General features: G+C 43.3%; 1 protein-coding gene across 1 annotated transcript in view; it reads left to right on the top strand.

The window, feature by feature from the left end:
• Positions 1–15,252, top strand: part of PTGFRN (prostaglandin F2 receptor inhibitor) — a 65,742-nt gene that overhangs the window by 27,178 nt on the left and 23,312 nt on the right. The window contains exons 2-5 of the mRNA XM_014882803.2: positions 354–719; positions 1,584–2,003; positions 5,377–5,760; positions 9,005–9,430. Of these exons, the coding sequence (XP_014738289.1) occupies positions 354–719; positions 1,584–2,003; positions 5,377–5,760; positions 9,005–9,430 (1,596 nt within the window). The remainder of the gene's footprint in view (positions 1–353; positions 720–1,583; positions 2,004–5,376; positions 5,761–9,004; positions 9,431–15,252) is intronic.

The following is a 15,252-nucleotide window of genomic DNA, read 5'->3' as shown; positions in this document are numbered from 1 at the left end:
CACACACACACACATATATATATATATATATAGCACTTACCTTGTAGAAGAGAAACTTATACATTGGATCTATGGTTAATCCTCTTTTTTTTTCCTCTTTACAATTTTCTCTCAGTCAGTATTTTGTTACCTCATGTGGTATTATATAAGCAGTGAAAAAAAGATTGCCCACACTAAAAATGTGTTTAGAGGCTACTGCTTCAGTGAGATTAAATGTTAATGGGAAATATTGCTCTTACCAGTTCTTGCTTTCTGCAGAGTGGGTTGCCCAACCTTGGCATATTTAATGTTTGGTGTTTTTCCTTGTTGAAGCCTGCCCTTCACTGTGTGTTATTCTTTCTTCTCCTGCCCAGCTTTCTGCAGAGGGCGCATTGTGAGAGTGCCCAAGGGTCCCCTCATTCGGGTGGTGGGCACGGAGGTGGCGATCCCTTGCAGCGTGAGTGACTATGATGGACCCAGTGAACAGAACTTTGACTGGGAGTTCTCCCGGGACACTGACTTCGTGCGGATAGTGAGTACCTGGGATTCTACCTTCACCTCTGAGGAGTACCAAAAACGCGTGGGCCGCGGGGATATCAAACTGAGACGGAGCAGCAACGATGCTGTGGAACTTGTGATTAGGAACATCCAGCCAGCTGACCAAGGGAGATACAAATGTTCCACGCCCAGCACTGATGCCACCGTTCAGGGAAATTATGATGCAGAGGTCCAAGTGAAAGGTATTTCTGAAGAGTGAGGTGTGCTTTAAATTTGTTTTTGATATTGATTATAGATGTACCCTTAAGAATGCTGACTTTCTGTTGTTTATGATCATTGTGATTTGTTTTTCGTTCTTCTTATTCCTCTTTAATTCTCCTAAAGCCAGAATTTAAAATTGGGAAATATGATAGCAAAGGCAAGTAAGGTGAAGAAATGAAGAGAGGCTGTTTACTATAAACACCACTTTTCTTTTTTTCTGTCTAGTAAATATGTAAATAAAACACTAAGTGGTGGGTTTTCTGAAGATGTCTGCAAATATTTCATGTCCCTAAGCCTCTGGGTAGAGAAGCTAAGTTCAGGTAAAAGCCACAGGCTGTCTTCTCTCTCAGTTTTAGTGTCATTTAGGGATGTTTCTGTATGAAGGAGGTAATCTTCCTTTTCTCCTTTAGCATGTTGATACTATAGTCTTGTCCTAGCTTTGCTCTATCACTTAGCATTTTTCAGTATTAAATTTGGCCATGATTTCTTTTCACATGTCTTATCTTTTACTCACATGTATATCAAGATTAGTTTTGTATGGGAATACTCAAAATGATGATGTATGGATGAGAAAGTGAGTGGAAGGATAAATGAATTCTTGTCTTGGCTTGTTTAAAGCAGAGCACTTTCTTTAGTGCTTTTTCAGCTAAATTTCCTTCTTCCTGGAATATATTTCTGTGGAAGAAGGAATGATTGGCAAGGTGTTGCTCTGTGGTGGTTTTATTGCCTCACATCTGAACAGCTCACTGTGGGCGTTCTCTTCTCAATTCTGTTTTATGATGCTTATATCTTTTGGCCTTTTTTTTCCCCCTTTTTTTATTTTTTTTTTTTTATTTTCCTAATAGTGATTTCCGACGGCTTGTCGGTGAGCGGTTCCAAAGCTCGTTCCTCGGCGTCCCTCCGGCTGTCCGAGGGCGACTCCTTCAAGCTGCGCTGCTCAGCCAGCACCACGTCCCCGGAGCACACTCACCTGCACGTGACCTGGCAGGTCAGGAGCGGATCCTCGTGGCGGGACATCCTGTCTCTGACTCACGAGGGCAAGTTCCAGCCGGGCCCCGGCTACGAGGAGCGCTACCGCAGCGGGGACGTCCGCCTGGACACGGGAGCCAACGACACCTACGGGTTATCCGTGTCCCAGGCTTCCTCCGTGGATGGAGGGGCCTACAGGTGCCTCGTGAGCGAGTGGGTGAGAGGGGCGGATGGCTCGTGGCAGAAGATCCAGGAGAAGAGCGTGGAGATTGCCACCGTGTCGATCCAGAGGACCGGTGAGTGTTCCTGGTGATCCGCGTCCAGGCTCTGCTGCTTTGGGGTCAGCTGAATGAAGTGAGGGTGTGTGCTGGTTTGAAAGCAAAACCTGTGAGAGGCTCCGAGTCAGAAATGCAATTTAATAGGAGAAAAGAGAAAAATATATGCAATAGTACAAAAGAAAACCACTGACAGAGTCAGAATACAACCTGACACCCCGCTAGTTACAGTAGTGGTAGCAATCCAGATTATGTGGTCTTGTTGAAGTAGTGATCCTGTAGAAAGGTCTGGTAGCTCTTGTCCTCTGGAAACCAGTGGGTAAGGGCTGCTTTGGTGTTTCAAATCTCAGTTTTTATCTAGGTAGGAAATGCTTGGCTGCTCCCTCTTGGTGCAGCATCTCCCAATGGGATGATGTAATTTTATCAGTCATGCAGTGGGACTCAACGGCCCATTAACAGAAGATATCTTCCTGGAGGAAGGACAGGTCTGGAAAAGATAAAGAACACTGCCTCACCTATTTTTTTAGCAGATGGCCTATTAGCAGAGGGTATCTCCAACAGAGATAAAGATCACTGCCCCACCTGGTTTCAACAGACAGTGATAGAACACATACTTTTGGGCACATCTGTACATTGTAACCCAGGACAGGGTGCAATCCAGCAGAACCTGGAGTGCTGTTTGGATAGCCTGTTTACATCCACGACGTAATTTTTCTAGCTTTATTTTCGAGCAAAGAGAGTTGATGGCATGGAAGGATTGCCTGGAACCTCTTAGATGTCTAGACCCAGCTTTTATCTCATCCTTTGTTCACTTCAGAGTGCTCGTGGTTTTTATATTTCTTTATTAAATAAACATTATATTTAACGCCTGGTCACCCAAAGCCTTCCCTCTGCTCTCTTATTAACACAGGGTTCTGTAGCACTAAACAGCTGCACTTCCCCTGTGAAAGTGGCTTGTGATTCAGTGATAGATGTGAAGCTGTTCTGTATGCTGTTTATTAAAATAGCATGGCAAGATCAAGAGAAAGGAGGAAGGCAGTGATAATTTAACAGGGCAAATTACCCAATGATTTTTATCACTGGTCTGATTGCTCTGCTCTGTTGGCAGGGGACAGTAATGGGTCTGTTAAACACATCATTGCATGCTTGACTTAGAAGACAAAAATACATGCAATGCTATGCTGAGGGTGTCCAGATATCCCTGCCCATACAGATTTCAGGACTAGATGCACTAAGCACTTGACTGCATTAGCATTATCACTGCTGGTTGGAGGAGGGAGAGTGGGGGTGATGCACCTTATCACTCAATAGGTGGAAAAACAGGCAGTGATGGTCCTTCAGAAATATGAGATTATCACGGTATTTTAGAACTGTTCAGACAGGAAGGCTATCTTTTCATTTTTGTAATCCTTTAATCTCTGTAGGGAGAACCCAAAAGTCTGGGGTTTTTTTGATTGGCTCATTTGGATGTAGTTTTAGTGTCTTGGTGGCACTTAGCCTGTGAAATTTGACAGGATCAATCTGCCTCCTCTTTTTCAGGGTGTCCTTTGCATAGCAAATCTTGTCTCTGCTGACACAGGACTTGCCTAATTAAGAGCTGTAATTCTTGATTTTGTCACACTTTTGCAGTGTTTGGTTTAAGTAGGTGGGGTTTAATCAGTGGCTGAAAACAGCATGAGGCTGGCCAGTAGTGGTACAATTTTTTTATGTGGTTTGGATTGTTGTGGGGGAGTTTTGTATGTTTTTCTTTGGGTTTTTTGCTTCATTTTAAGCTCAGTCATTAGCAGCACTGGCACTTTGCCAGGGGCATGAAGGCTTTTTTAAAGTTATGCTAAAGGGAATAGGTTATTCTCCAGCAAAATGCAGTATACATCCTGTAGAAGGACTTGAAGAACATCTTGTGCTGGCATCTGAAATCTCAGCACTTGCTTGCTAAAAGAACTTGGGATGTAAATGGTTATATGCCTGTGGGTAAACTCTCTCCAAGTCCCTCTATGTGCATATATTGCCACATTGTGAATGCCCATCACTTTCATGAAGACAGAAATGTTGCTTGGAGAATTGCTGCTCTTAACCTTGCAGATGAGTTTTATTTTGTATTCTGCTATTAGTCTGTTAAATTAGCTAGAGTTTCCTACTGATTCCAATCCCATGATAAGACAGGCAAGTCCCAGTGAGAGATTCATCTGGGCTTGATTTCAGCACTCAGGTGGGCCTGCTACCCTCTGCCCAGTTTCACTGCTCTGTGTTATCAGGTGGTGAGGGGTGAGAACGAGCATTGCTTGCTTTTATTGTCAATAGTTCTGACTACTCAGTTTTGCTCCAGCCTTCGTGTGTTGTGTCTCATTCCAGATGATAGTCTCAGGAATTTATGCAGATGGGGAACTATTATGTAGTAGAACATGGTTTTACATAGAAGTCACTAATCTCAGCAGAGACACAGCTGCTGGTTTAAAGCAGATATCTCTATTCTTGCTGATGCTGAGAAGAGCCACTGCTGTAGCAGCCCTGTCTACTGGCCTTGGTGGAGACTTTAAGAGCAGCTGCATTACACCCTGTGGGAATGATGCTGCACTGAGACCCAGATCTAATCTTCAGGCAATGTAGAATGAGTGAATGAGCAAATGAAGACATGTGGTAGCCTAGTCTTGACACTGTGATTCCATAGTTCTCTTTTAATATTCTGTATCTGGTCCTGTTTGAATGCTGGCTATGACTATATGTGATATGTATATTAAAAATATTCACTGGCCAGTGGTTGCTAAGTGTGTTTGGAGTGGCTGTTGGTGTTGCTTTGAAGTCCCCAGTGTGTCTTGTTTTGAGCAATAATCGAAGAAATCAGCAGTATAGAGAGTTACTGCTGCCTTCTGTTTGCTTCCATTTCATGTTTTTGCAGCACACATGAGATTAGTCAGGACTCCAACAAATCTGCTCTGTTTGAGGAGCTCAGCAGAAACCATGCTGAGTTCCAATGTAGTTCCTAAGGATTTCTCTAGATGCTTGATCTTCTGAGGCATAGTCCCAAAACACTTTGACCCTCCTGTGTGGCTGAAAAATCTATTTTCCTGCTGTGCAAAGGTGATGTGCAGTCTATGGACGAGACGAAGCCTTCATGGACCAGTTGCTGTTGAGTTATAAAAATGCTGTTCTCCCTCCTGTTCTCTCCTCTGCTCCCATCACACATCCCTTGCTTGACTGATAATGTGTATTGCCCTTGTAATTGATCACTCGGCTCAATATCCAACAGGCATTTGAAGGTTTGGCTACTGAGCCTGTTCAGAAGCTCCTGTTACAGAATGTGAAGTCCTGGATAACTTAGAGTGAACTATGTTGGATAAAAGTAGCAAACAAAAAAATATTTTTTTGTTTGAATTTTTGTGTCTCTCTTTCCAAGCTCTAGATGTAGTCATCTCAACCAGCAATGTGTCTGTGACCGAAAGAGACTCCCTGGACCTTACATGCAACATCACAACAGACAGAAGTGGTATTTTCCAAGCAGAGGTGATGTGGTATTTTTCTGTATCACCTGATGACACCTTGTCAGATGCTCAGCTCTTGCTGAGCATGGACCACAATTCCGTTGTCAGTGATTCAACTCTCATCAGCCTGAGCCATGTGGACAGGAACTCCTATCGCCTCTTGGTGCGTGATGTGGATGTGGAGGACTCTGGTTACTACTTCTGTGAAGCTGCTATCTGGGTGCCACTGCACAATGGGAGCTGGCATAAGGTGGTGGAGAGGACCTCTGCACCAGTCAGTGTGGTGGTGACAGCACTAGGTGAGTGATTGGGCTGTCAGACTTCATGGGTAATGTATCCCTCAATCCTCGGCCCCATCAGAAAAGGGAGAGGACCCTGCAGAATCTCTTCTGCACGATTGTTCCTCTTGTTTGCATCTATTATCTGTATGTAGGGATCTCTTTCTCAGGTTTATTTCTCTTTATGCAAATATCCTTAGAAGTAAAGTTACGTGGGAGAAGTACTAAAAATGAAACCCCAGTAAAACTTCTTAAAAAGCCTGTTGTTTTACAGATAGGTCTAGATATGTCAACCTACCCAATCTGTTCTCTAGTTTATTCTTGGGGAGATAATAGCTTCAATTTAGAGGCAGTGAAACTCAGGATGTTATTGCAGAGTGGTGTAGGTAAGGTATATGCACCTGCTAAAATGTATAAGGTATTGGAAGCATGAATGAAGCTGGATGTGAACTGGCAGAGCTGTGGTGCTTAGTGCCTGTTCCCAGCTCTGACTGGATGCAAGCATCCAGGCCCAAACCCTTTCAATGTACCCTTTCAGATCCTGTTGTCATGAGAAACTGGTGGTGCTGTCCAGTTACAAAGGCAGAGCTCTTCCAACATGAAAGTGCTGAATGAGGCCAGCATATAGAGAGCCTGTTTTTCAGCAATAAATAGCTGTGCCATAAGGTTAAATCCCATCAACAATGACTTTAAATGTTGCATTTTAGCATTGTGCAGAGCAGTTGAGCCGTGGCCGTCTCCAAGTACACTTGTAATGTGTACTAGAAGTGCACAAGTGATTAATGTCTTCATTTCCTGTCCTCATTCAGCCATTCACATTGTACATTTAATTTGTGAGTGTTCCCTCCTTCCCACAATTGTGTGCATGTGCAGTCATGCATGTGTGTTCATGTGTGTACAGATGCACTTGCATGCTCGTGTGCTCTCTTGTCATGATTGTATCTGTAGGACTACTCTTTACTCTTTCCATTCCAACTTAGCATTATTTGGGAACAGGAGAAAAGAAAATCTGCTTTTCAGCAGATGCAGATGCTTGGTTGCTAGGGAGAGGGAAAGCAGAATAAATTTTTGGCATTTGAGGTTATCAACTGCATCCAGAATTCACTAACTCCTCCTCCTTAATGGAAGTTAAGAGCTCCTGGAGTATTAAGTCGTTGAATTGTCAGTGAGGCTGTTCGTTGACAGCTGACAGAGTGGGGGAATGAGGTTTATCCAGACAGCCTTTTATTCTTTCTAAATCCTCTGTTAGAGTGTCTGTCAGGGTGAAGTGCTGATCTGGAGTGGTGCTATCGAAGAGAAAACTCTCTTCTTCTCCTTCTGCCCACAAATAAAACAAACCTCCAAGAGTTTTCTAAGGACTTGGGATTCTTGCGGTTTTTTTCCTTCTTGTGTCCCCGTCTAGAGAAGTGCATCTGCTTTCATAGTCTATGTTGCTGTGAAAATGTTAGTTGGTCTTGAATGCCTTCTTTTTGAGGAGAAGGGGTGGCAAAGGGGGAATGGTAAGAGAGTTGTAGAGTGTGAGCAATATATCATGAGGCCCTGGAGTAAACTAGTCTTTTGTGAATGAGAAAGATCCTGCAGCTACGCTGCTCTTCCTAAGGGGGTTTACACCAAAAGTGGAGTTTGGCCTTCATTAATAATCTGTGCTTTGCTTGTAGCAAAATTCTCTGCATTTTCTTTTTGTTTTGCTTTACTTATCCTGAAAATGTGCAGAAATCTGTACATGCTCCCTGGTAGTAGACACCAATGACTTTATAAGCAATGCTTCTATGATTTTATGTTGCCTAATGTCACAGAAATTCACCGTCAGTATTACCAGATTCTCTGGGGTCTGGTGTGTGTTGATGCCCTTGTTCGTGCTAGATCCAAGGACAGTGGTGAGAAATCTTTTCTTGCAGGCTTACATAGCAGCAGCCCAGCTTGTTTGCTACAATTGTTTTTATCCTCTGCATCTCAAGTCCAAAAGTGCATATGCACACAGAGTTTCCACAGCAGTTATATTAAGATGCTTTATTATCTTGGCTTGTTGGTAAGCTAAGCCTAAGTTTTAGTCTTGGATGCCTTCTTTGTCCCAATTATAGCTTCAGTTAATTGTTTCTAGGAGGGCAAAATGCCAAGTAAAACATAAAGCAGGAAATAAATAAGGAGTGCTCAATACAGTTAGGCTGTAAGAGCCGTGTGATGAGTATTGGCCAAACGGTTGTGAAGCTGGTCATTCTTCTGAATTACAGCAGACAGCAAGACAAAAATATTCTAATACTAGTAAATAAATATGTATTTCCTTTGTGGAGTGAGGTTCTTGCTGTAATCTTTTTCCTTTACTATCTCTGTAGTCTGAGAGAAAAGAGTCATGTGGCTCCCTTATCGCTTTTAGGCTTTGGGCAGCCAGCTATTTCAGATTTAAATACAACAGCCCCATTCTTAACCCCTGAAACTCAGGCACTGGTTTTCCACTGTGAGATATTCCAGCCTCACAGCTGAGCAGCACATGCTTCTCTATTCAGACTGTGAAGCTTTTTCTGATCTACATATCTTCAACTCTTATCCTACTTATTATTTATTGACCTAGGTAATATTTAAGCTGCTAACCACTGAAATTTACTGTGCTCAGCTCTTGGTGCTGCCTCTGGCCAATGCCAATGGTGTTCTGTGTCCCCTGGTTTGGGTGTCTGGGTGGGTGAAGTGCTTGCTTTTTAAAGGGCTGTTTTTTACCATTCTTAAACCGTTGTAGAGACACAATGGGATGGCTAAGTGTGGAAAAGAAGGCATTTCAAGATGGAAGATGGCCTCTTATCCTGGAGAGGTATTGGGGAAGTGGGATGTCTCTGGTCAGTCCAAAGCTAGAGGATAACCAGTGTCCTGCTGCAGGCCACCCCAGGCATTTGACAGGTGCAAAAAGTGTCTGACTGGGTGGAAATTGAACCCATAGGTGGCTTCTTGGGGGCAGGCCTAAAGGAGGGAATTATTTGGTTAAAAAAAAATCTATTAGTACTGATTCTTCTGAAATGGTCTGACTAGACGTATGAAATGGAATGTTTTGTTTGGGAATGCAGACTTAGGGGTACCTGTGTCAGAATGGTGCAAGCCTGAGAACTAGAGTCCAAGTTCCAGGGTCTTGTAAGAAAAATGCATGTTGTGGCACTTGACTTCTTAGCTCAGATGCTAAAACTGGATGTTAGAAGTTAGTGTATCTTGTAATTAAATGTGACTTTTTCTCCCAGCTCATAGCTTCTAACCTGTTTCTCCCGTGTTTCCTCTCCTGCAGAGCCAGACTATGATGTGTTCCTGAATGCCTCTAAAACACCCAAGTTTTCAGATGACCCCACAGAGCTCAATTGCAGGATCACCAACGTGCAGGACACCGAAGCAAACATCCGCTTCAGCGTTTCCTGGTACTACAGGCAGCACCTGCCTGGGGATGACGTGGTGGCAGAGGAGCTCCTGGCTTCCATGGATGCAGACTGGACTCTGCTACCTGGGGACAGGGGCAGAGAGAGGATTCAGAATGGGGAAATAATCTTCTCTAAGAAGTCTGCTGACACCTTCAGTTTGAGAATCCAGTGGACTTCAGAGAGTGACAGAGGGGATTATTTCTGTGTCATCTCGGCGTGGAGTAGGCACCGCAACAACAGCTGGGTGAAGAGCAAAGATGTGACTTCTGCACCTGTCAACATTTTCTGGGCTACACAAGGTAGGAACTTTACACCTGGATGCCTGAGAATAGACTTGTCAGCCAGAAGGCCTGCTAATGGGCTTTGGAAATGGGGGTCTGTGTTTATGAAGGTTTAAAAGCATGGTCAACTTGTGTAAAGGCTTTTTATCTATGGAGGGGCATCACTCCTTTATTTTGCATCACTACTTTCCCAGTTCTGTGCAGCAGTTTGGAGTGGAAATGCAAAGGAAGAGACACCACCAAAGGAGAGATTCCATCAAGCTGCTGAGCTGGGCTGGAACTGGCAGGGGTGTCATCCAGCAGCATTGCTGTGGTCATTTCCCACTTTGGTGGCTCGGAGGATTTTGGTCTCTTTAGGATGCATCTTGCTGATAACAACAGGGTTGTACTGAGGTGAAAAGAGGAATGTCAGCTTGACTTCTCTGTCTGACAGTTTGAGAGTCGTGGTTTTATTTTTCTCTTCTATAAGCCCATGTTTAAAAGGCAGTTCCGAGGAAGTTCATGGGCATAGTACTACCAGAGTATCAAAGAATAAGTGGGTAGCCAAGCAAAGTAATTCAGTGGTTTGTTTGGATCTTGACTTTTTTTAGGTAGAAGTGAACTAGCTCTAGTCAGTGTTTAACTTATTCAGGGAGCATTTTTAGGAGCTTAATAGTTACCTGAACTGAAGTTGCTTAACTCTGGTTTAAAATGGGATCTGTCTTTCCTGGGTGTGCTGTAGAGTGATACTGTTTTGGCTCAGAGTGAAGATATACCAGAGGGTCTGTTGGAGGGCACCAGAAAGGTTAGGATAACCTGGGATGTGATGTCTGTGTCAAAAATCTGGGCTTAGCTAAGCTGCATTTATCTTGATAGATTAGTTTAATAAGCTAATTTAGGCATCCACAGGCAGAGAACTATATTTCAGAGAAAGCAGTTTGAAATAATTTAAAAGTTGTTTAGAGATAATCCCTGGAAAGCAAATTGGAAATCTTCTGCTGTGATTCTGCTTCAGTGGAGAGAGAAGTGGTGGGATGCTGGCTCAGTACTCCCTGCATCCCCAGGCCATGCATGTGGTCCAGGGAAAGGTTGCTTTTTTTGGGGGTTTTTTGAGGTTTTGGTTTTGTTTTTTTTTTTTTTTTATACACCTGAAGCTGGTTTCTCCAGGAGGACTGAGAAGTCTCATTAGTGCTGGATGTTGGTCACAATTAGTTCAGTGTTATGCCACAACACGGAGTGTGTGTATGTGCATGCCAGTGTAATGGATCGTCGCCTTTGGAGCAGCTACAGAGACCAGCTGGAGTTGAAAAGTCTCAGCCTGTGTTGACATTTCTGAGGGAAAACAAACCATGACAGGTGTGAACATTCTCTTGTTTCTGGTTTTGTTCCAGAAACTCTGCTAATTTTGCAGCACAAATGTAAACGTTACAGTCCCCGTGCTGAAAAGTACGTTCTGTTGGCAAAACTTGGGGTTGGGGGATTTATTATGTGCAAGTGAGCTTTCCTGCAAAAGCCTTCCCCTCCTGGAAAAGAATATTGTACATATGTGAGGTGAGGAGGGTGAAATATAGGTTTGATTTCCCCTTCTCTTCCACCCATCAACTCCTCCTTCAGCAGTGCAGCCCCAGATGCCTCTCCCTGGGTACCCTGTCCCTTCCCATATCCTATTCCTGTGAGCTCCAGACGTGGCTGGGAGCCCAGTGCTGTAGCAGGCAACTATGAAAGAGTTAATCTGCTGCTGCCTGTGCTCTCTGACTGTTGTTTTGACAAGTATCTCTGGTGATTTGAGTCCCTAACTGCTCCCAGTGCTTATAAAAGCCAGCAGCCAGGCTCCCACGTGTTTGCCTAAGGAGAGAACAGAAATTTGCCTCTTCCTTGGATAGCTTGTGTCTACACAGAGATTTTTCTTCCATCTATTTCATTGCTTGCATCTTCTTTGTTGACTTTAGAGCACTGCTTTGGGGGGAAGGCATTGGAGAAATCTCGCTTTGAAAACAAATGTTCTGAGTTCTTGAGAAAGGAGAAATGGGTTTATATTGTGTTTGTGGGTCTCTCAGCAAAGAGGGGTGTTCAGAGCCTTTATTCAAAATGTAAACATCATGTAAAGATGTCAAAAACCCTTTTTTGTGCATTGTATAATAAGTCGCGTGTTTGCCCATTTGAACTTGGAGTTTTATTGTCTCTGTTTTCCATTTTATTCCACTGGGACCAATAATGCTCACACATCTTTCTGCTAAGTCAGCTTTGCAAATGCAGCCAATTGCTATCATAGATCACTGTTGTTTTTGACATGGCCTGCCTGATACGTTCCTTCTCCTTCCTCTACTTTCTCCCCTGCCAAGGTGACAAAGAAGGCATCTGTCTCATCTCAGAAATTAAAAACATCAGTTGTATTATGTTTTGCTTATTTAGAGTACAGATTCCAGTCTGTGAAAAGGGGTAAAGGAAGGGAGGAAACCTTTTTTGACTAGCTCTGTAAATGATATTCAACCCAGAAAAAAGTTTGATATTCTAAAAGATAATTTTATTTATTTATTTGTTTGTTTGTTTATTTGAGTATGAGTTACATTTAGAACACAGATAGTGTTTACAGTGGAATGTGGAATCAATGCTTTTTTCCTAAACCAGTGTTGTCAACTTTGGATCTTCATGGAGTACTTAGCAGAACAGAACATTATCTTTTAATTGAAATTCCAGATCCCAAAGGTACTATTATTTGGGGTTTTGTTAATACTTCTGTCTTTAATTTACAAAATAATTACATTTAACATAATGTTACTTGTCCTAAACGTTTGCCCAGGCCCTCCCATCACACTTAATTGGGAGCAAGGGTGCCTTAATCTTTCAGACAGTCCTGCAAATAGAGAACAGGTAATATTTCTGCCACCTACTTTTCTTTCTCGTTGCTGATGTGTCACAAACACGGTGTAGTACAGACACACAGTTCCTCCTGGGCAAAGAAATCCCCATGGCACTGAGCTGGTGTGTGTATGTGTTGGAACCCAGAAGCCTGTGAGTTTTGGGCTTTCTGTGCTTTCTGGCACTGACCCCCAGGAGAACACTGCTTCTGACCTGAGGCCTTGGAGAAGGCTCCCAAATTTGAGTGATGGAGTTAAGAGTCACGGGTGTGTAGTTAAAATAGGAGTGTGTGATTTCACATGGTGAAGGGTTTGGAATTTGGAGTTTAGAATATAGTAATAGGTATGGAACAAGATGGACGTTCTTGTGTGTTGTCTCTTTCCTCTTCTTCATGCTTTCAGGTAGTAGTTTTTGGTTGGATAGTTAGTGCTGCACTGCAGGTCACAGGGTTATTGGGTCAAAAGTATAAATAATAGAGGTGTTAGCTTTTAATTGGACTGTTCGGCTTTAAAAGACCTTGTAACTAGCTAGATCTGCCTCCATTTTGCTCGCTTTTAGTTGTGAGGTAGAAGTGTTGCAGAACTCTCTGTACTTTAGATAAGATTTAATAAACAACCAAGCCCGAATGAGAAATTTGTCTCCTTCGTGTTTCAATCCTGGCTCTGAGTGAAGGCAGAGGAAAATGAAGACAAGCCACTAATTAGGTGGTGCAACTAACCCATTACATGTATGTGCCAGCTTGGCTGTAGGGACAAGAGTTCCTGAAGTGAGGTGTGTGTTGATGTGTAGTTCACATGTTCAGGTGCAGGCTTTGGTGTGCTTGTTGTGCTCCCAGAGCTGCTGGGGCTGCAGTTGTACCTTGGGGTGTTGTACAGCCACCTCCTCCTGCCACAGCAGAGCTGTCAGTGCCTTAGTGCCTGCTGCATTCCCTGTATGAGCAGCCTCCTTAGTGCACTGGGGGATGAAGGGGCCTTTATGGACATTGGGATTCTTGTCAGCAGCCTCAGTTAGCACTGTGAGGCTCCAAAGTTGCTGTCAGCCTTGGCCATTGTGCTGCTTTTCCAGCCAGAGTGAGAGGGGTGCAAGGAAGGTGTTTGCTGTTTTCTAAAGTCTCCTTGCCCTTGTAGCTGTTGGACTTCTCTAGAAGTTTGCCTGGCATAGATTAGGTGAAAACTGGTTTTGGTCACTACCCAGGAAGTGCTCTTGAAGCTGAGCACACACTTTGTGGTAGAAGAGCAACAGGAGAATTACAGTGTGGCTTAACCACTTGGACTGGCCAGTGATGGCAGGCAGAACCTTGCACTGCCAGGCTCCAAAGTGCAGTTTACTCAAATTTTATTTGAGTCATTTGGCTAGGATTTCTTCTGTTGCTAGCCCTCTGCCTTTGGAGTAGTGCCCAAGCTTTGGATATGGTTTACTTAGGAACTCTTCCCCTATTGCTTTCCAGAATAAACTGCAGATTGCAGCCTCCTGTGTATGACCAAGCAGGGTGTGTTTTATTGTGCTTTTCATTCATGGAGCTTTACAAGTAGATGATGAGACTCCACACGGGACTGCAGGCATGCATGCAGACAGACGAGTGTGAGGAGTAGTGGTCAAGACACACACTGCTTCCTTGGCAATTCCCAGAAGGTTAGAAATGAGACCTTAGGCTGCAGTTCTTATATAAAACATTCATTTGACCTCTCTGGCTCATCTTATGCTGCAAGATCTGATGAGTAATTTCTGCTAACATAGGAAACATGAAGAGACTTTTCTTCCCCTCTTAATTTTCCGTGCAGATTACTGTTATTTCTAAGATAAGTGCCAAATCTTTGGGCTGCCTTCTTTCTCATAATGTGCACTCTTACACAGACAGCTAGCTACATGCTTTTCTAGGTGGGGGTGAAGGAGTGCTAATTACATTTCAACTCCTGCTTCTGAAGGAGAGCAATATTGGCACAAAACCAGAATATTAAGAATGGTGACCCAGGTTTTTCTGGTTGGTAGGATATAGGGCCTTGTTGTTGTTGTTTTACTTTGCTACATATGCAAGTCTCTGATATTATGGCACATACAGAAACATCTCTTTGATCTTTTTTTTTTACTTCGTTGCAAAAAGAAACATTCAGCACCTGTTATGTGATGGGCTGCGTGTCGCCTTCTCTATTCTGTTCTAGATTTCTTATGGTCTAACAGAAGAGGGGGTGCTTCTGCCTTGTGTTCAGCCAAACTAAGGAACTCGGGTTTTTAAAGGTAGAAAAATGCTTTGAAAGAACTTTCATAAGAACATATCTCTTTGCTCTCTTCAGCATCCTAATTTCTAACCCTTTTGAATTCTATCACTGTTCTTCAGCTGCATCTCTGGGCCTCAGCTGTTCTCTTCCACAGACTCTACCAATGGCATTTCTGCTGTTGTCCCATGCTACCACCACTCCTTTCTCCTTTTCCTTTAGCAGAAATACTTAGTAAAAGCATTTGCTATTGCCCTCAAATGGAAAACCAGTAAAGGAGGTCTGGAAACAAAATTTGCTCTGTCCTTGTTGGGGACAAGACATGGTCCTTTCTGCTGCTGCTTGACCTATGGCTCAGAGTAGTGGAAGCAAAGGTAGCAGGGAGAGTTCTCTCAGCTGTAGCTGAACTGCTCTGAATGTGTCAGGGTATTTAATCTTAAGCACATATACCAGAAACCAAATGCAGCATTTCCTTTCTGGTGTCTAGGACCCAGTGCTCTGATGTGAAGATCTACAATGTAAAGAGCATTTAAATAAGGAGGGATTTTTGCCCAGAGCCTCCTCATGTGGCCTAGAAAGCAGCAATATGTGCCAGAAAAGTATAACTAGCTGTTTGTGCTTCTGCTTTTGGGACAAGACATAATTGCCTACTATATTCCTAAAAATATGTGAAAAGCTGATCTGTGCTGGGCTCCTAAACACTGCAGCCATATGAAGAAGGAAATATCAGAGTCTCATAGACACAGAATGAGAAAAAAATTGATTTGAAATCTGGAATCTGAGATCTGA

Source organism: Sturnus vulgaris, chromosome 2, assembly GCF_052056855.1.
Source record: "Sturnus vulgaris isolate bStuVul1 chromosome 2, bStuVul1.hap1, whole genome shotgun sequence".
NCBI classification, from domain to species: Eukaryota; Metazoa; Chordata; class Aves; order Passeriformes; family Sturnidae; genus Sturnus; species Sturnus vulgaris.
This window is presented reverse-complemented; position numbering and strand designations above follow the sequence as displayed.